Source organism: Falco biarmicus, chromosome 8, assembly GCF_023638135.1.
Source record: "Falco biarmicus isolate bFalBia1 chromosome 8, bFalBia1.pri, whole genome shotgun sequence".
Classification (NCBI taxonomy): domain Eukaryota; kingdom Metazoa; phylum Chordata; class Aves; order Falconiformes; family Falconidae; genus Falco; species Falco biarmicus.
Genome location: NC_079295.1, coordinates 6,524,837 through 6,545,954, shown reverse-complemented (window position 1 = coordinate 6,545,954; position 21,118 = coordinate 6,524,837). Strand labels below are relative to the sequence as shown.

At 39.0% G+C, this 21,118-nt stretch overlaps 1 protein-coding gene across 15 annotated transcripts in view; it reads left to right on the top strand.

Annotated features, from left to right (window-relative positions):
- PCNT (pericentrin) overlaps positions 1–21,118 on the top strand; it is a 91,693-nt gene that overhangs the window by 52,813 nt on the left and 17,762 nt on the right. For 6 of the 15 annotated variants that reach the window (XM_056348180.1, XM_056348171.1, XM_056348169.1 and 3 more), the window contains 15 exons: positions 39–158; positions 715–735; positions 3,387–3,614; positions 4,003–4,173; positions 5,577–5,729; positions 6,322–6,492; positions 6,760–7,881; positions 9,201–9,353; positions 12,330–12,851; positions 13,730–13,835; positions 14,292–14,446; positions 18,221–18,418; positions 18,695–18,865; positions 19,500–19,695; positions 20,366–20,579. In XM_056348180.1, the coding sequence (XP_056204155.1) occupies positions 39–158; positions 715–735; positions 3,387–3,614; positions 4,003–4,173; positions 5,577–5,729; positions 6,322–6,492; positions 6,760–7,881; positions 9,201–9,353; positions 12,330–12,851; positions 13,730–13,835; positions 14,292–14,446; positions 18,221–18,418; positions 18,695–18,865; positions 19,500–19,695; positions 20,366–20,579 (3,701 nt within the window). The remainder of the gene's footprint in view (positions 1–38; positions 159–714; positions 736–3,386; positions 3,615–4,002; positions 4,174–5,576; positions 5,730–6,321; positions 6,493–6,759; positions 7,882–9,200; positions 9,354–12,329; positions 12,852–13,729; positions 13,836–14,291; positions 14,447–18,220; positions 18,419–18,694; positions 18,866–19,499; positions 19,696–20,365; positions 20,580–21,118) is intronic. The other 9 variants (XM_056348181.1, XM_056348170.1, XM_056348168.1 and 6 more) reach the window with 8 other exon arrangements.

Sequence of the window (21,118 nt, the reverse complement as noted above, 5' to 3'; positions counted from 1 at the left end):
TTAAAGAAGATTTTCATTATCTTTCATTGGGTTTATAGGAGCAAGCTATTGAAAGGGAACATGAACGTGATGATTTTCAGCAGGAAATTCAGAAACTGGAAGAACAATTAAAACTTTCAGCAAAATCACAGACTTCAGGAGAGCCCAGAGAATATAGGGTGAGTAAAATCAAACTTAACGGCCAAAGGAGTTCATTTACTACAATTAAATATGAAAACCTGTATTGTCTTGGGGGACTGGCTCTTGAGAGACACTTCCCCCCCCCCCCCCCTCCCCTTTTTTTTTTATTTTTTTTTTTCTTCTGTTGTCACTCAGATTGCAGTTTTTCCCCTAGCTGACTAGACTACATTTAGGCAGTGGGAGTGAACTTAGAATATTTCTTTTCCATCTCCATAAGAAATAGTGTATGTGCATTACAAAGAAGTTTCACAGCCTACGAGTCTGGTTTAAATTCGTCGAGGAGGACAACAATACAGGCACTCCGCTCTACAGAGCACACCTGAGGGATGATTTCTGGGTTGTAAATGTGTTTGTTTTTTCCAGTTCTAGCCGTTATAATACAAAAAATGTTCTTTGTCTGCATGCCTTGTCCTATTTAAGTTTGTAAGTCAGTCCTTTTTTTCACATGTTCATTTGCTTGATGCTTGGTTTCAAATATTAACTATTGGTTTTTTATTTTTGTGGTTCCCCCCCCCCTCCATGAACATTATACAGAACTATGAATTGATTCTACAGGTATGGAAAACAGCATGAACATCTCTGTTTTCTTTCCTTTTCCTTTCAATCCCTTCTATTAATTAGATCTGCTTTGGCTTTTTTCTTGTTCTTGGTATGTCAAGACTGCTTGAACTTGCTTGAAGATAAGGATACATGTTTTAGGGTGGCAGAATTCTTGCAGGGAGTGAAGAACTGCTTTACATTTAATTCCCTGTACATAAGTGTTTCATTCTACTGTCTGATTGTTCAGGTGTGTTACAGGCATTACTTACTGTAAAAAAAGTTTTTTGGCATGAAAGGAAAAGTTCAGGTTTGGAGTATGAAACAGAGATAATGGAAGTAGGAAGATACACTGTGCCTTAGCCTCCAGCTTTTGTTTGTGGCCCTGCTCTTAATGGAACTTCAGTATTTGTACTACTTAATGTCATTTTCATCTCTTCATTTATGTACAGTTTATGAAGTTGGCTTCTCTAACACAGAGGTACATGGTCTGGTAGGAACAACTGAATCTTTGATAGCGTGAATTTTGCATGCTGGTGGGCACCTTGCCCTCTGTAACCTCTGATAGGACTTCATTAGGCTTCTTAAGAAGTAGAGTGATTACATATCATTCTGCATCTGTCTCGGCTTCTCATTTGTATGAATACCATTATCAGACATTAAGGTTTTCTGAGTACATCATACACGTAGCCTATGTGTTACACTGTGGCAAAGCTTTTTGTTTTGAAGGCCACGTGACTTGTTGAAGATCTGTTTGTACCCAGAAGGTACACCTCTGTGGCAGTCTTGGGCATACAGGATCATAAAGGATGTATGTCAGGTTACTCAAAATATGTCAAAGTGCTTTTTATCCGAGATGTTAGGTGGTTGACAGTTACTAGTGAGCTTGTGGCTTAGTAAAGAGGAATATCTGAAAACGTTAAGATTACTGCTGTAACTTTGCAGCCCCTCTCTGAAAGGATTAAAACTTAATAGGAGAAAGGCACACAAGGAAGGTAACTAATCAAGTGACATTTCTGGGTAGGGTGAGATATGCATGCAATCTGTGCCAAAATAAAATGTCAGTATTTAGACAGTTCTTGTACAGTTGTTTAATGCAGCTGTAACATTGGTAACTGTTAAACTCTGAGACAAGTCAGTTCAGGTGAACTTCTAATTTCTGCACGTAGGAGTTAGGTGAAGTTCATAGCTGTTCTTTCTGCTGTACTCTAGGCTCAAGGTATATGAGAGTGGGTTTATTTTGTGAAAAGAGTGCTGACTGGTACTGGGAGCTACTATCTTGAGAGTATGCCACAACGGTTGAAGGTTGTGAAAGTGTTTTCTTAGCTACAGGACTGCAGCACCAGCTTTCTAGCAATGTGGTGTTAAAAAACCCCATGCTTTTCATGTATATAGTGTTACAGTTTCTGGGATTCTGATGCCAAAATTTTATAGCATTAGAAAGTGTTGAACTTCTAAAAGATTTTTCTGTACTGAGAGGATTTACTCTAAGGCCTGTGTTATGCTTAAACAATTAATTGCTGATGAGATAAGAAAGGAGTAAGATAAGTACAGAATTAAGGAAATGTATATGTGCCTGTAAGCAGTTGAAAATTTAATGTTAAATCAATTTTGATTTTCTTAACTAGTCTGTGACACTCTCCATGCTTATTAATTTCACCACATTAACTATTCTGTATTTTACTAAATCAGAAAAACTGTCTAGTAATAGCTGTACAATACTTTGAAGATATAAAGTCTATATTAATAAAAAGACTTTTTATTTTATAATACTGAAGTGGAATTTGCATAAATTCAGACACTTACCGGGGAGCAAAGCATTTATTTTGTAAAATCTCATTTTCCTTGCTCATCGGTATTGACTAAATTATTTCTTCTTTAGAAAGGTTCCAGTTGCTTTCCTATCTGAGCTTGCTTTCAATGTGCTTAATGACTTTATGCCTTCTGATGTAGTCAGTCTGTCACACTCTGTTCTCTCCTGCCTCAGTTAAGCGCCTAGCCTTGCCTTCACTTTAATTACTGGGATGAATGAGTGACGGTTTTCCTGCAGCTTTGTGCATGATTGGATCTGAGCAAGCTCAAACGCAGAATTGTTATCCTTTTCATATTTAAGCAATGTTAGGAAAACAAGTACCTGTTCTATGTTGACTACTGCGAATCTCTCTGATTTGCAGACATTTAATATGTTAATGTTGCATATTTATAATTTAATTCTTGTTACCTTCCTTCAAACTGAAATTCCTTGAAGTAGCAGAAGAGGGTTCTGAGGTTACAGAAATACCTCATATGCTATTAGCAGTAATTTGTGTAATCTTGGGATTTTTTTAATCTTAAGCAAACAAACCCCAAAACCCTACACACCACAAGGTCCCTTTTGATGACTGCTGGGCCTTGCGAGTGTGCCTTCATCCAATACTTATTAGTGAGAATACTGCAAATATCAAGAGTAATCAAATGTGTATTTAAGAGCTGCTGCATGTGAAAAACAAGAATTCAGAAAGTTACTTTTTCATCCTTTCTGTCCAGATTTCGTTTTACTTTCACCTGGGATTTTAGCACTAGTTTAGTCCATAGTAGAACTCTACCTGCTTTGCCATGGAATTACTCTTGCTTCCAATGGGAAGTTTGTTTTGTTGCCTGAATATATGTATAACGTGACTTCTGTACAGGTAGAATCTTTGCAAGCAGAAATAAAAGAGAAGATGGATGATTACAATAAGCTGTTATTAGAAAAGGAGCAAAACCATGAAGAAATAACAGCTCGTGATAAAGAGATAGAAAACCTGGTGGCACGGATACAAGAACTGGAGCACAGCGGTACTGAAGCCTCAAAGACTGTACGCTGCATGGAACAACAGCTGCAAAAAATGAAGAAAGTGGAAACTGAATTAAAACAAGTAATTTTAAAATACTTATTTAAATGGGAGTGGCATTATGCAGACTGTCTTCATGGGGGATATCAGTGACTCTGTTAGTGGTTTTTGAGACTCTCTGGCACCTTGTGGTGAGTTAATTGTTGTATTAATGGCAGGTATCACAGCCACAGTTTTAAATGAGCTCTGGTTTTACAAACTATAAGCCTGCTTACTATAGAGACCACTTTTTGACAGTTGTCATAGTTGCATGGATCAGAGCTGCTCTTTTGCTTCTCTGGAAGTTCCTGAGAAGATACTGTTACTGAATATGAAATCTCACGATGATGAAGGATTTCGGTAGGATTGTTTCATTCAGGTTGGTATATTGACGACAATTAATTCTAACATAAAAATCAAAAATATTTTGCAGGATAAAGAGGCATTGCAACAGCAACAGTACAATAACTTGATTCAGATCTCGGCCCTACAGTCTAAATTGGATGAAGCAAGGCACAGAGTACCAGCAGATGGCAGTTCTGCCCCAGTGCTGAAGGAGCAGTTACAGGCAGAGCAAGAAGAACTTCAGATGAAAGAGAGAGAGGTAAGAGTTTTGGTGGAGTTCTGTAGGCTTTGGAGTCACTTAAATTCCCAGCTACAAATTTGCACAAAATGTTTCTGCAATTAAGTCATTCAAAACCCCAGTAACTAATGTTATAGGAAATGTGCTTTCTTACCCAGTAATCTCTGTGCTTTTGTGTAAACTAACATTGCATTTTCTTCCTTTGTTCTGTTTTGTTATCCCCCTGTCTGTCCCTCTTCCCTCCCACTGGAAACTGTCTTTGGTTGATTCACATCGACTTTGAGACTGGTTGATCAATATCTGTTATAAACTGATTTTCCTTTCCTTCCAAAGCTGAAGTGGAACGTAAGGTAGATACAGTTTTGTTTGACTTTGAGAGCAAGTGGTAATTCCTTTAAGAACAGAAAGGACAATTACCCATAATGGTGTCAGCTGACCTTTCCTATTTTGTGAGCCAGAGAATGTTGGGGTGATTTTTTGTGCCAAGTTAAGCTGAAACACAGTGTAACTGGTCACATTTAGAACATTTATTGGGTTTACATGCATGGATACATACACCCCCCCACCCCCCTGCTGTATGTTGATTAATATTACATAATTATTATAGTATCTGTAATACATAAACATACAGTTCAGCATGTGCAAAGAAGAAAAACATGGGTGAACCTCCAGTTAATTGTACAACATTGTTTTAAGAGCACTAAGATAATAAAACCTAATTTCTTACAGATGGAACTTCCATGTCTCTTATGAAGGCTGACTTTAGGAGCCACTAAGCCTTTTTCATTCTCAAAACCACTATACCTTGCTACTCATTAAGGCAAGAGATGATAAAACCTGAGGGTGACAAGATCACGGTGTTTCCAAATAGCTCTTTGCTGTCAAGCTTTCAAATGGCTACAAGCGGAGAAATGTGTAGTTATTGACTGTTTCACAGGTTGAAGGAGTCAATGCCCAGAAACTATTTTTGATTGCTGTGTTACTGGGATTAGGACTGCAGGGCTAATTTCTGTCTTCTAGGAGGAGGAGAATGGTAATTATGTTAACTGCTTGTGATTACACTAGACATCAAATGCTAACATGTAATTTGACATAACAATAGGAGATATCAGTCAAGCCTTGATTGTTCAGAACAAGATTAACATATCTTTTACGAGCAGTTAGATTTTTATTTTGTTTTAACACAACATGGAAAACCACCTTTGCAGTACTTTGGTTTTGCAGCTGAGGAACTGGAACACTAGTTTCTCACTCTCCTTTTATGTCTCAAGTATTTCATTAATGCAAATTGACTAGAGAGAGTTTAAATCATAGAATTTGCTGAAGTTACTTGTTCTCAATAAATAAGCTGATGACTGAAGTTTAATCTTTTCTGCTTAAATAAGAGGACTTAATTGAAACAACTATGCATTTTCTTTTTTTAGATTGCAAGCTTGTTAGACCAACTAGAACAATATAAAGATAATTTGATCAGTAAAAACGAGGAGATATTGCAGCTGAACTTGCAGTTAGAGATGCAAAAAAACCTTAGCACTTCCAGCATCAGCCAGCTTCAGTTAGAGAATGCACACTTGAAGGTAGGTTTTCTTAGCGGTAGTGTGCACCAGCTAAAACTTCAGACCTCCTTTCTTGCGAGTTGTGATCTTCATCTCCTGATTTTATAAACAGATACTTTGTTTGTTTCTCTTGTAACAGTAATGCAATATTCCCTTGACAAGGCTAATGCTGCACATTGTAGAACAAAAACACCCCAGTACTCTAGATTCATGCTTATGGCATTGTCTTCTACAGTCATTTGATTTAAATAAAAAGCTTAGCTTTTTTCTGGCCCTGGCAGATCATGAACTACACTGTTGTCAGTCAGTAAACAGCACACAGTTTTGTGTGCATTCCTGACCTCTACACCCATAGCAAATATTGCAGGTTAGAAAACAGATTAGTTGTCAGTCTGGCAACTAGAGTGTTCATCTCTTACCTTGACAGTTGAGAAACATTGTGGCAATCTAATCCAGTGGTACAAACCCAAACAAAATAGCTGTAGTTGTGTTCTTGAGTTCTTTAACTTTACTGTAAGGAGGAGAATGTTTAAAGCTCTTAGTTCTGTTCTGCCGTAAGGCTGGGAGAGAAAGTAAGTCCTTTTTTAATGAGAGTGCTGTTTTTTCTGATCAGGAGGATCTAAAAAAACTTAATGTGAAGCAAAATCAGGACCTGAGTATTAGTGATCCCTCAGCTTTGTCATTCCCACAAGCACTGCTTAAAGAAAAGAATCAAGAAATCGATCATTTGAATGAGCAGATGAAGAGACTCCAGCAGGAGCTAGAGAATATTCAGGAGAATAAAGTAAGAGAGTATTTACTGTATGTTCATTGCTTGATTTTTTTGGGGCAAGCAGGTTGTACAGAATGTTGTTGTAAATGAAATCATTTGACCATTCTATTAGGAAAATAGAGAGTGTTCTGAGTAGCTGTCAGCTGTAGTATGCAGTTCTTCTTGCTGTTAAACGTGTGATTTAATGCCTGCATGATTCAGAGGAAGAACAGTATTTAAACTGTGCAATAGTAATTGTGCCTACATAGAGTAATATTGAGACCTTATTCTTTTGCTCAGATTGTGGAAGACCAAAAGTCTGAAATTGAAGAGCTCCGATCCCTTGTTGAGCACCTTCGTGGTGACCAAGAAAGGCTGCATAAGGACAGAGATGAAGAGGTAGAGCAACTCCATGGCGTAATTGAGAAGCTTCAGAAAGAGCTGGCACAATTTGGACCAGTATGTCATGAAGTTAGTGACACCCAGGAGGATTTCTATCAACCTGCATTTGGAAAGCCAGTGGAAAACCTTCAGAATGAGTTGAAGAAGGGACTGGTAGATTGTCAGGGTGATACTGATCCAAACAGAAGAAGTGCATTGCTACTTTCCAAATTGAAGGAACTTCAAGAGGAATTAGAGCTTGTCTCAGCTGCTAGAGAAGCTCTGCAGCAGCAACTGGAGGAAAAGGAGTTGCAGTTCAAAATGGAAGTAGACATTTTGGAGAAAAAATGCCAAAACCTACGAGAGTCATCAGAGCAGCATGTTGCAGAGCTAACCTCTCTGAGAATACAGTACAATACACTTCAGGAAGACCACAGTCTTTTCCAAACTCGTTTTGCTCAGAGAGAGGCTGAAGCAAGGGCGACTTCTTCCCGCATTCAAGAACTTGAAGATACTGTGAGAGAAAGGGAAGCAAATATTCTAGAGAAAGATATGCAAATGAAGACAATGGCAGATCAAAGAGAAGCTGACACAACTGAATTGAAGTACTTAACAAAAAAGGCAGCAGATCTTCAAACTGAGTTGGAAAAGAGAGATGTGAGCCAGGCTCAAGATGTTTATAATGTTCAACTGGAAGTTTCTAGACTCGATTTCCAGGTGCAAGCACTGAATCAGAAAGAAGTAGGTTATCAGAGAGAAATCCATGAACTGCAAGGTAGCACTGAAAAACTGAAAAATCAAATCGAGGCATATGTGAAAGAGCTTGAAGCCTTACGGTTGGAAAGAGGTGAACTTATTTCACAGTTGGAATTGTACAAGTCAAAGGAGCAATGTGATCGTGAAGAGACTAACCTTCTCAAGATGTCCTGCCAGAGAAAAAGAAAAGGCGTAGACCTTAAAGAAGGAATGGAGGAATTGGAAGAACTGGAAGCAAACACTAATCAGTCATTTGCAGTACTGGCTTCCCCTACTGATAAACTGGTGATTTTTATTTTTTTTTTTAACGCTATTGGTTTTTTAAATAATCTAATTCTATGTGTCATGTAAAGCCCTCTATGTTATCTTTTTCAGTGCTGTAAGAAAGGGTGAAGATGAATAATGTGGCCTAAAAACAGCTGTGGTGGGTCAGTTGAAGTGTCTGTCTCTGTAGTTCCTCCAGCAGTGGTTAGAGATAGATGCCTAGGAAGACCAGTAACAATCATGTTTTGCGTAGTTACAGCCTTCATTATGGGTTAAAAAATAAATATAAGTCATTTAACATAGTAATTATCCTATTATTTCTTTAAATAAGGAGAGATGGCATTCAAGTACAATTTAAATGAGATACTTCCTAAATACAATTAGTGTAGCTTAAAGATAACAGGCAAAAGTCTAAGGAAAACCCACCATTATTACTGACTGTGTTTTAGAACAGGGGACTGCATCCTGTTGTGATTGCCGGGCTATGAAGCGAAATGGCAAAGTAATACGAAACATTCTGTAACATCATGGTAACTCTGTAAGTAGGTTTTTAACGTTAGCGGTACCTATATTAAAGCTCAGTTATTTTACCTAACTGGGAAACCCAATAATTCTGTCCACAAACAACCATTCCTACATCTAGTGCTGAAAATCCATTTTCCCTTCCCACGAAGAAGAGGCAGGTAGTACAGGATAAGCCAACCGCCTTGGATTTTTATACCCTGGTCGTACTGCCAGTCGGAACCCCCAAAGTCCACATAAGTCTGACGCCGAACTTCTCCTTTCCTATGCGCTCAGAAACTTTTTTCATATAAGCACTCTTATTAACACTTGTCTCTTCTGTAAGCCTGTCTAGTGATCTACTGGACCATGATCGTTAGATCCCTGTTAAAGAACAGAAAGTAACTGCCATAACCAAATACACTATGTACCAGTTTTGCTGGCTGGTTTTTTTTGTCAGTCACTACAGGTCTCTTTCAAATTGTAAAAGCCGATTGCTAGTAGTGGTAACTCGTGACGGTCAGGTATCGGGTGGAAATCACATGCAGCAACACTGTCTTTCTCTTGTCCAGAAGAAGAGTACAGCTGCTTAATCTCAGTTTAGTAATGGCTATTTATTACAAGCTTACATTACCAGAATATGCTGTGTGAGTTCCAGCCAACTGCATTATTTATGCTGTTTGTCGTGTAAAATACATATACAGTGTGAGGTGCCTGCACAACTTTAAAATCATAATTACTGTAGATACAAATTAAGAATGTATGGAAAAACATACTATCTATATGAATATGGAAATGGCTCATGTAAAAAATATTTTTTTTCTTTGAATGCAATGCAGGGAGAGTTAAAAGCTATGAATGCTTCACAGAATGAAAATAATTTAATGGTAAAGATGGCGTCTCCTAAAGAGCTTAATTCTGAATTAGGTTCAGCAAAAGAGGAGTTAGGGTTCAGTGAAGACAGAACTGGTGAAATTCTGAAGGATATAAAGGTATGCTGGAATTCTGGGGACAGTTAAATGATTTAAACATGGAAGTACACATACTGACATATATACATGTACTTAAACAATTCAGAATCTAAATTTCTACTTGAAAAGTCATTATTAACTGCTAAAATTTCAAAGTAGGCTGAGGAGGGATATTGATCATCAAAGTTGGAGAATACGTTGAGTCGAAGTAAGTAAACTGCTGTGTCTTCATGCATTCATCACAATAGGCCTTTTCCTATGGATCTTGCTCATCCCAGTATAAGGAACAGTACAATATTTGGTTTAGAGTATCAACTATATGAGCAAAATAGCATGAGTCTGAGAGCTGGAGAACAGGAGAAATAACAAAATTTGGGTACTTCTGTTGTTCTGGTGTGGATTAGCTAAATGCTGTTATACAGAACATCTTCAGAGGAAAAGAAATGACTGCTGCTTGGAGTACCCAGACAGAAAACCCACATGAGATTAAGCAGCTCTTTACTTAACTCTGAATAGTGAATGAGAGTTGTTTCAAATCATTAACATTGAAGAGCCTTTGTATAATAGTGAGCAAAACCGAACGCAGCTTTCTTAGAGGAGCAAAGAAACCCCCTACAGTTATTCTTGGGTTCAAAAGTGAGAATGATGTAAAAATTAGGAAATGTATTAAAATGAAAGTTGGAGGAGCAGCTGAAAATGCAAAGTACCCGCAGCTAGCGCTGGGCTTAAAACACGGTAGGGCTCATCAGCTAATTGGATGATTAACACAAAAGCGTTAAGGGGATGATCTAAAATGAGGAGAGAGAACAATTATTCATTGTATCTTACAATGTAAGAGGTATGGAGGGTGAAATGGAACTTGCATAGTGGCAGGTTTAAACTGAAATACCTTTTCAAACAGTGCATCGTTTAGACTCTTAGGCATGGAATCTAAGCAGTCAAAACAGTAATTGTATCTTAAAACGCCTCAGGTTAAGTGATTTAAGGCAAAATCAAGGAAAAACCATCAAACAAATATGTTGACTGCACATGTGGCCTGGGACGTGCAGATCTTGGATCACAGGAAGCTGGGCAGGCAACCTTGGGGAGGTACGAGTTTGCAAGGACAGGGCAAAGGTTCCTTTGCAGAAATATTGTTCTAGTCCTGCTAAAACTTCCTCAGGATGATGGTGGTAAAACGGAGAGGGAACCACAGAACCAGGGACCCAAAAATTCCTGATTTGAAGGGAACAGAGAAGAGAGGGAAGGAAGATATAAAAAAAAAAAAAAAAAAAAAAAAAAAAGGCAGCAAGGAGGGAAAATGGACCTCTCTTAAAGCAGTGGGTAGGCCATCTTGGGAGAGGGCTTTGAGAGGATTCAGTGCCTGGGGCACTGAAGATGAAAATCTGGAAGGGAACAAGGCAGCCAGACCTTCTGCCAAAGTTGTGGGGGCATTGGAAGAGAAGGGGCAGCTTGGCATGCTCAGTGAATGCTTTTCTGCCACAGAAGAGGCACTGCAAAGAGGCACAGCCTCTGCCATGAGCACACACCTCTGTGTGCTTTTCCCTTAGGAATTTCTCTGTTAGTGATACCAGTAAGCCCTGGAATTACAGTGAGTTGGGCCCTGGCCGCAGGGTGTCTTCGTTGCTTGGTGACGGCAAGCCCTACCACATTGTATCCTGAGGTCCTAAGAATGATGTCAATAAAGGCATTTTACTCGCCTATGTAGTGATGCAGTTCAGAGGTGTTCCATTGGGATGTCAGCTTCTAGATGGAGTAAGTAAAGGGTTTGGAGGCTAAAAGACAGGAACTTGACTTCTGATGGAAGCAGTGGGACCTCTGCAACAGCAGCCTTCCCATGGTGTCTGTGACACCTGCTTTTTTGAAAAGAGCATTAAGGTGATACAAGAACAGCAGTAACTTCAAGAGGCCTTGGGAAGAGAAGAAAGCTCTCTGGTCATCCCTTCTATATAACTGAGAGTCCCTGTAGCAAAGTAGGCAAGGATGTATCTGCGTACTCCACAGCACAGTGTTGACACTATTCAGATGTCTGTGTAGTTTGAAGGTGGAAGTGTAGCCTTGGCCTGGTCAGTGACCATGCTGGAAAGGTTCTGTGGCCGTTAGATACCCAAGCCCTCAAGGCTGGAAAATAGCTAGTTCTGTGCCGGGATCACAAGAACTGAGGAAGATGGGCGTGTGTAGTGTCTGTCCACGTGCTGTGTTGCCCTGTCGGCCTCTGGTGGGGGTGGGGGTTGATTAGAAACACTTTGGTCTGACCTAGTGTGTCTGTGTTTGTGGAGTCAAGGATTGGAGAAATGATCTGTAGTGCTGCTGATCAACAGAGACCGAAGTTAGTAGTCTGATGCTTTGAAAAATGAAAAATAAATGGGTGGAGTACCCTTGTGGGAACAGGGTGCTAAAAGGTACAAGTATGGCCATACCAATATTTAGAATATAGCATGTTGGTATGTATGGTTGCTGTGTCTTACGTGATGGGAAACGTGAATCCATGTTGCTCTTCCCTGCAGTGACTAGAAGCAGATGGTTGACAGTGTCTCCTGTATTGAAATGGCAGGCGTAGGAACCGTCTCTAGACTTCTTAACCACTTTTTCCTGGTGCACTAGGTCAGGAATTAAGACTTAAGATAGCTCAGATTTGTCCACTTAGGAAAGCAACAGGTTTTGATTTGTATTTATTTGAAAGTGGGAAGATTATCTCCAGAGCTACAAGGAATACCCTTTTTTTCCGTATGGATATAAAAGTCAGCTCTGCAGAAATAATTTCCTTATTGTAAGAATTTTTATTTAGTTTTTGCTATTGATGATATGCTTGTTTAAAAAGCACGGTTAGCTGGCATACAAAATGTACTGAAGTATCAGATCATTTTATGTAAAACCTGGGAATTATAACAGATATGACTACTAAACTTGAGACTGTCTTTTTAAATGCATACTTTCCAGTTTGTAAAATCATATTTAAATTCCATTAAACGATTAATACGTGTTATTTCTTCATAGGAAAAAGATGAAGTTATGTTTGAATTGACGACTCACAGTATAAATCCAAAACCTCAGATGAAGCAATCACAAGAAAATATCTTGACTCAGGAGTTGGATGTGATCAACAGCTCTGAAGAGGAGCAAGATTTAAAAAAGCATTGCCAGCAAATATTGGAAATTCATCAAACTTCTGATTCTCCAAAACACAATTTGAACATGGGCAAAGACACTTTGAAAGACTTCCAGGATTTGGTGGCAGATATGTGGGGCTCACCTGAGATTGTGAGAAAGCAAGATATAAGCATGGAACTTCAAGCAGAGCTGCATCTGACACCCTTTTCAGAAGTTGAAAGCGTGGATTTCGAAATGATGCAGACCAGGCCATCCACACGAGAAGATAATTCTGTATTGCTGGGCTGTTCTAACCTGTATGAAAGTGGTAGTGAGGAAGCAGCAGTCAGAGTAGTTGGAAAACCTCCAAAGTTCTCTGAAAGTACCTACTCTGTCGATGATGAGCAAGATATGGAGAAGAAGATTTTTGTAAGTGATATTTCATGTCTGATTTAATTCTAATTAAACAAGACTGCTCAGCTCTTTCCCCCTCAGATCACTGTTGGGCCAGTGTCTCCAAGTAGTAGAAACATGCCGAGAGGGTTGGTACGGTAACGTTCTGGATGTTAGTTCATCTCTTCCTGAGGTAGTAGAGCAAATTTTTGGCCTGTATTAAAACTGTTTACCATTGCTTTTAATAACTGAAGAGTCTTCCAAATCCTAAAATTGATCAATAAGCTGCTTATAGCAAGCTTTGTGTCCTGCATGGCTATATGCTGCTGATGTGGTGTCAGTAAAAATCCAGATACTGCTCTTGTGCTCTCAGAAGATTTGTTGAGAGGACTCTTCAAATCCTGGTACTTTCGCAGTAATGCTACACAGAGATAACTGATAAATTTGTCATAATATTTCACATGGAAGTAATTGAGGTAAAACCTGTAAAACTTTTTTGCTACCACAGTACTCGATGAACTGTAACAGTTCTCTGCTTACAAATATATGCCATTGGCTGTTAGAAGAGACTTTCAAAAAGGAGAATAGAGGTTTTTCTTTTTAATGGAAATATATATATTGTGTCTGTATCATTTCTTCAGTTGTATATTTTTGTGCCTTGCTTTTGAAGGGCAATTCATTATAAGTACATGTCTATTTCTTGAGACTCTTGAAAGGGATTAAAAAAAATGAGATGGCATGGCTTCCAAAGAGCACCAAGGTTTCATTCATGATGGTTATGGTATTTGCCACCTCTAACACTACAATCAAATAGGCATTTGCTGAAATCTGCACTAGTAACAAAGTTGTTATAAATGCAGAAAACTATAGCTGTATTCGGAAAACTACACTAATGTGAAAAATTTATTTCCAAGCAGATGAGCGATGCTGATAATCTAACTTTAACCCCTTCTGATTTACAAGATGATGTAAGATCAACAGCATCTGTCATAGATGTGATGAGCAATGGATATGGCAGCAGTAAGTTTAACTTCATAATGTTTTTATATGGAACTTAACAAAAGGTGAAAGGAATCTACAAACTGATGTTTCCTCTTTCTCTCATTTTCTTTTACTGTGGATCTTCTATTTGAAACCTGTGTCTTTGTCAGGTGGTTCTTTGTTTAGAAATACTTGTATATTTGTGCTAGTGGAAGTCTGCTTTTACCTTTCCATCTTTACATACTGAAAAGGAGGCATAGGATTTTAATGGGGTTTTAATGAGCCCTGACTTTAACACCAGACAAAGTGTGGTAGTTAAGGCAACTTACAACCTTTTTACCTATTTAAGATAGTTGAGATCTCAGCCAGCTAACTTCAGCTGACCTTGCATTCATACTAGCAGACATCATGGTTATTTTGTAAAGGGTTATGTTGATTTCAAGTTCTTTTCATCTTTGTAACACTTGTGTGGTGGGGGACTGTCTCTTTCTTCAGATACCACCTCAAATTTGGCAGCGAAACTAAAGCAGGAGCTAGAAACATCAGACCACTTAGATGCTAGTTTCATGGCTTATCTGCGGTATCGTGGAATGTTTCCAGATACTATGGAATCAATGAGAGAAAAAGAAATACTTTCACCACAGCTGAAGGTAATATATGATCAATATAAGCATATCGGCAAATTAAAACTGAAACAGTGAAAGTGAAATGCTAATATAAAATAGTGTTAGCTGCTACCTTAACGGTTCTGTAATGGTTTAAACTTCAGGTCGATTATGGTTCTTGAGTCATTTTTGCATCTCTCATGTGACAGATTCACTGACATTTGTCTTGCTTGTATTTGCTAGAACTAAAAAAGATTTGCTAGGAAAGCACTAGTGATGTTCCAGAATGTGGCATTACAAGGACTAATTGATCTGATTTATGAGTTTGTCTTGGAGGCTTTACAGAATGCTGTTTCTTAAATAAACATAGCTAACTGACATCATACTCCCCTGCCTAGTCTTGTCATTCTGATATGACAGAGAGCTGTGGAAACACCACTGCAAGGTGTGGAGGGATCTTTCAGAGTCAGCTTGAGGAGCATGAAGGAAGAATGTAAGAATGAGCAGTGATTGCTTACTCTAGTCGGTAAGGCAAGTTTAAGGAGGTATATGGCTGGGGCTCTGGTTTGGTGAAGAGCTGAAGAAGCTCTCGGCCATTCCAGGAATTCCAGCTGGTGAAAGGGAGAAACTCAGTGCTCCAAATCATCTCATCTGTGAGGCTGGGGAGAAGTACATGGGTCGGTGCAGTAGGCTACAGGGAGTTCCTGACTAATAGGAAATTGGAAGGAATACACTTCCTAGAAAGTGAATGCTGCTGCCTAAAACATTTAGCAGATTCTTTCAGCTTTCTCAGTAAAATGGAGGAAGATCTGTGCAATAAATGAAGCTGTGCAAGGGGAATTCAAGCCTGAATTCAAAGTCAACCTGCCTGACACAAGTAACTTGCAAGATGAAGGAGACTGGACCTTTATCTTTGCTTGAGGCATAAGGAAGAACCTTCATCCATCCTCTGAAGTGCTTTTTCATAACAGACATGATGCTCTGGCATTGCAGAACGAAGAGCACATTGAGTAACTGACAGATCCAGGAAAAGTCAACCATGCAAAGTTGGTGCAATCACCCACTCAATTAGAACCAGTGCTACCAGAAAAGCATGTAAAGCATTAGTAATTGGAGATTCCTTATTGAGAGGCACTGAAGCACCCGTTTGCTGCCCAGACAATTTCTCTAGAGAAGTCTGTTACCTACCAGAAGCTTGTATTCGTGGTGTCACTGAGAGGATGCCAAGCCTGGTGAACCCTACAGATTATCTTCCTCTCCTACTGTTCCATGTAGGGTCTAACAATACTGTAACAAGGCAACTTGGAACCATCAAAAGAGACTATATGTCCCTCAGATCAATGTTAAAAGGATTGGGAACACAGACGGTATTCTCCTTTATGCTCCCAGCCAGAGGAAGGGGTTCAGTATAGAGGACACGAACAGGTGAATGCCTGGCTGCGTAGCTAGTGCTGTACTCAAGGTTTTGGTTTCTATGATCATGAGTCTACCTTCTGAGAAGCCAGGTCTGTTGGGAGCTGATGGGATTCATCTGACCAAGTGGGACAAGAGCATCTTCACCAATAAGCTTAGCCAAACCTGTAAGGAGAGCTTGGAATTGGACTTGGTGAGAGAGGGGGATGGAGTTGTGAGCAACAAAGAGTCAGGGGCTGTTGATGCATTAGGAACCAACAAATACCGATGACATGTGTCAAAGGAACTGGGGCTTGTTCCACCAAAAATGTGACACAGCCAACAGCTCAAGTGAAGTGCCTCTATACAAATGCACACAGCATGGGTAACAAACAGGAGGAGCTGGAAGTCACTGTGCAGCTAGAAAGCCATGATCTAATTGCTATCAATGAAACTTAGTGGGATAAATCACATGATTGGAACGATGCAATTAATGGCTACAAACTGTTCAGAAAAGACAGGCAAGGAAGGAGAGGCAGTAGGGTTTCTATGTTAAAAAAAAAAAAGGGGGGGGGCAGTGGGGACTGTGCAGAGCTGTCTTTGAAAAACAGAGTAGAGTCAGGACCCTGAGTTTTAGGAGAGCAAGCCTCGTTTAAGAAATTTGTGGATGGGATTCCCTGGGAAACTGCCCTCAGGGATAAAGGAATGGAACAGAGCTGGCAGCTGTTTAAGAACACCTTTCTCAGAGTACCAGAATTTTTGATTGCCATGTGTAAGAAATCAGGCAAGGAAGGCAGGAGACAAGCATGGCTGAGGAAGGATCCCCTGGTCAAACTGCAGTGTAAGAAGGAAATGCACAGGCAGTGGAACCAGGGATATGTAACTTGGGAAGAATATAGGGACGCTGCCTGGATGTGTAGGGATGGGATCAGGAAAGCGAAGGCACAGTTGGAGGGGAAATTGGCAAGGAATGTGAGGAATAATAAGGGCTTCTATAAGTACATTGGACAGAAAAGGAAAATGTGTGTGCACACAGACACACGTAAATAAGGGGAATTAGTGACAACCAACGAGGCTGAGGCACTCAACAACATTTTTGCCAACTTTTCACTGGCAGTCTGTTCTCGCATCCTAAGTCCCTGAACCTCCTGGACCCCACCCCTGGAAGTGTTCAAAAGTAGGTTGGACGAGGCTTTGAGTGACCTGATCTAATGAAAGGTGTCCCCATGCCTGTGGCGGGGATGTTGGACTAGATGTTCTTTATAAAGGACCCTTCCAAACCAAACCTGTTTGTTCTGGCTCTGTATCTAAAACCTGGTTCTGTATCTAAAATGTTAGTAATTTATCTAAGAAACAGAATTTTTTAATTTAGTTTCTTCTGTGGGTCATCGGTCTAGACTTTACTGGCTATAAGATCTGAGTGTATATTCCAGTACTGGGTGTTCAGTTTGAACACTTTACTGCGCTTCTGTTGTTAACGTTTCGGTTTTTGTCTTTTGGCATTGTACCTTGAAGTAAACGCTATTTTGATTCCAGTGACAGAAAAGCAACTCAAGTTGGTTCAAAAGTTAACTCATTCGAACAAGTGCAAAGAAAGAATATCAAGAGTTAAAGCACTCTGTTGTTAAAGTGAGTAGCAATGAGGAGCAGCTCCACATTGAGGCTGGGATATTTCTGATGAGATGTATGTAGAAAAGGACTTAATTCTCCAGTGACCTTCCTTGAGAAGAGACCAGGAAACATCTGTGCATGATGTAATAGTTTGTGAACAGGGAATTTATTTAAAAGAGGTTATTTTGCCTGACAATGTCAGAGGAAACTATTTCCACTGTGTAAATTATGAAGACGGATTATTCTGGGAGATGTTATTTGTATGTATCTGCTAAATTAAGCCAAGGTTGTCTAAATACGTAATTCAGTTTTCTGGCATCACCAGGGTTTAGTAACATGGCTTCAGACTTTTCAGAATTGGATTTATTCCCAGGAAAGTTAGCTAAATAGTTCAGAAACCACAAAGATAACATACAGTCCTTTGGCTTAATTGCATAGTAGCGTGTTGCTGTACACAGCAATAAGATGTGCTAGCTGAGGCTGCCATTGGTACTTTAACATTGTGAATACAGTATTTAAGAATACAGTGGCCAATATTCTTAAATATTGACCTCAAGTGTTAAGAGACAAAAATTCTTTTGTTAACTGTTGGGTTACTCTGTGTGTGTGTATACATGTATTACTAGTTTATTAAGCATACCAAGTAGCAGGGCAGACCTGTGTGCCTTTATCTGTTACCGTAGCCACCTTATTTCTGTCGTCTAGTGCTATCCCATCCTACTCTTACGCTGTCAGGATGCTGGTTCCTGTTTCCTAATATTATGCATTATTGTTGGTTTTTTGTTTTTTTTGTTGTTTTTTTTTATATCTTCTCAGACTGTGCTGAAGATGGTATATGAGGAGAGCCGCAAAATATTGGCTTTGTCAGAACATCCCTTTGATTTTAGGGAGCTGAAAAATGTTCCTCAGACCAGAGTGGCGGTAGAAGAATGGCAGAAGGAGGGCTTAGCCCTGCTGGATGCTATACAGTTGCTGAAAGATTACCTTAGCAAGATGCCAGATAGAGAAGACAAGGTATGACAATAAAAATATCCTTTCAAGCAAGGTGACCAGTTATTATATATATATGTATGTAAAAAAATGTATATGGTTATGTAGTTTGTGTGTGTGTATATATATGTATGTATGAGGAGCAAGGGACTCTTTCCAAGATTGGAACAGGCCTGGTTTTAAACACCTTTGGTCTGCTTAAATTAACAGAGAGGTATACTCTCACACAGTAATAATATGAAAGACAGTGGGTTAGACATTGAGAGAGTTGCCATTTAAACAAAGTAATTATTTTAACAGGAGTTCTCAGATAATGCTGCTGACTGGAGAGGAGACCTTCTGCAAGCAGTACAGAGTGTGTTTGAGAGGGAGAAAAATATGTTGCAGGTTCACTTGAAGTCTCACTTTTCCAGTCCTGGGTCTGATGATGGAGGTTCATTAGTGGAAAAACTGGACTATATCATGAAACGAGTAAGAAAACCTTTTAAAAAGTCATGCTTATAAATTACTACTTTTATTGCCTGATATTTTTTAAGGTTTTACAGTTTTATTACTTCCATTGTTAAATCTTATCTTGAGCATTAATCAAGATCGTGTGGGATCAGTAGGCTTTTATCGTCTGTTTTGGTACCATTTTTCTCAAACTTCGTATGTTGTGTTACAAAGTGTTTATTTTAGCTGGCATCCAGTAAGACAGTGACAGTGAAAAGGAGATATGTGATAGAATTCTTCCCTTCCTTCCCTTTTTTATCTAGAATTTTACAGACCTCTCTTGCAATGGATATATATTGAGCTAACTCTGAATCTGGGATTTTTTACTGATAATATTGAGGTTTTAGGTTCCTACCAGGTGGTTTATAGTAACTATTATGTATAAATTATTAATAATAACTATTCTATTTGGAAGCTAGTGAAGTGGGGGTTTTCTTTGTTACTTAATATTAACATTAACATTAACTAAATATTAACATTGATATGAAGCATGAACTTAGTAATTTGAAGAGTATCATGTAAAACTTATACTGCAAGGGTTTCTCTAGGGTATATCTTCGTAGAAAACACGAGAATAGCCTTGTAGATTTAATAGGACTTGGTTCATTTTCAGGAGGAACAGAGGCAGCTGGTTGTAGAGCACCTTTTCTCCTCAGACCGGAATAGCTTGCTTTCTGAAATACAGGACCTCCGGGCTCAGCTACACATGACACATCTTCAGAACCAGGAGAAGCTACAGCAGTTACAGGAAACCCTTACCAATGTGGAAGATCATGGGAGCAAACAAGAACATCACCTTCGAAGGAAAGGTAGTAACTGCCAAGTTCTTGTTATCTGGTCTTCTATGTCAGTTCTTTCCTTCTTTGCCTAGAAGATAAAAAGTAAAAAAAGATTGTTTTGCGAAGAAGCAGATGCTGTACAATTCTTCAGTTTTACTAATGTGCTCAGGTTTCCTACGATTTTAGCAGAGGAAGGAGTTCTTCATTCTAATATTGGTAGTTAAAAAAATATCTGTAAAAAGCAAAGAGAAGCTTTTAAAAAATCCAAAGAAAAGAACTGAAGGGAAACTCTTTGTTAAGTAGTATATACATGTAGAAAACCCATCAAGGACAGTAAAATACCCTTGCTGGTTTTCAGGAAATGCTTTTTATGTATGTTTGCTATTAAATGGATGGGTTAAGGAGGTTTAGAATCCATTAGTAACATGGTACGTACAGTATATCACAGTGGCTCTCATAGCCACACCCAGCTTTCATGTTCTTCTCTCTTTGCCTGGTCCACTAGCAGCAGAGCTGTAGCATCTATCTGCATCTTTCTGCTGATTCATCATGTGTTTGAAAATAAATGAATTCTCCAGACTTTGTATTTATACACTTGAATACAGCTGATTTTTTTCCCCCTAATTTGAACCAGTGTAAGTGATAACATGCTGTCAAATTCTCTGTAATACAAATAACTGTTAATGTTTTCTTGTTCTAGTTGAACTACTAGAATATAAGCTTCAGCAGGAAAAATCTCTTCTAAGTGAATTGCACAGCACACAGTCTGAGGAGCAGAAGAGAGCCTCTGAAATGTGTGATCTCTTGAATCAAGAAAAAGCAGCCCTGAAATCAGAGCTTTATGAAAGTAAGCAAGAAAATGAAAGGCTGCAGAAATCCCTAGAAGAGCTACAGAGGGAAAAAAAGCAGTTATGGTGAGGAGATTTATTAATTTATTGTATACATCAGTAGGTCTGAAAGAGCTTTATACTCACTGGATCCACGAATGGTTTAGCACTTGGAAACACAGGAAGGAAAACTAGCCTCTCATTTTTCATGGATGTTTTTGGGGTTTTTTGTTTCATTTTTGCTAACTGCTTAAATTTATTTATTTTTCAATTCAAATTTGCATGTTTATCTTTTCTGTAGCCTTGATTGAGAAGGCTGCGGAAACAAGTGTATGTTGTATGGGTGTATTAAAAGTGAACAGACTAGATCCCTGTATCCCTGATGTATCCAACTCGTGCAGCTTTTGTCTTAGTCTTTAAGTTGGTACTTCTGTTTGCCTGTCATCTTGTGTAGTATTCCCCCCCGCAATTTTCTAGTGTATGCCAGTGTTTTTCTTTCTTCTCACAGGACAACAGTTTTGCTCTGCCAGGATAGGTAACTTCCCCCTATCTCTTAATTGTTACTAAATGGAGCGATTCTAGCTTTGCTTGCAGGAAGGTAAATGTTTTCAGATGCTGAATAGCTG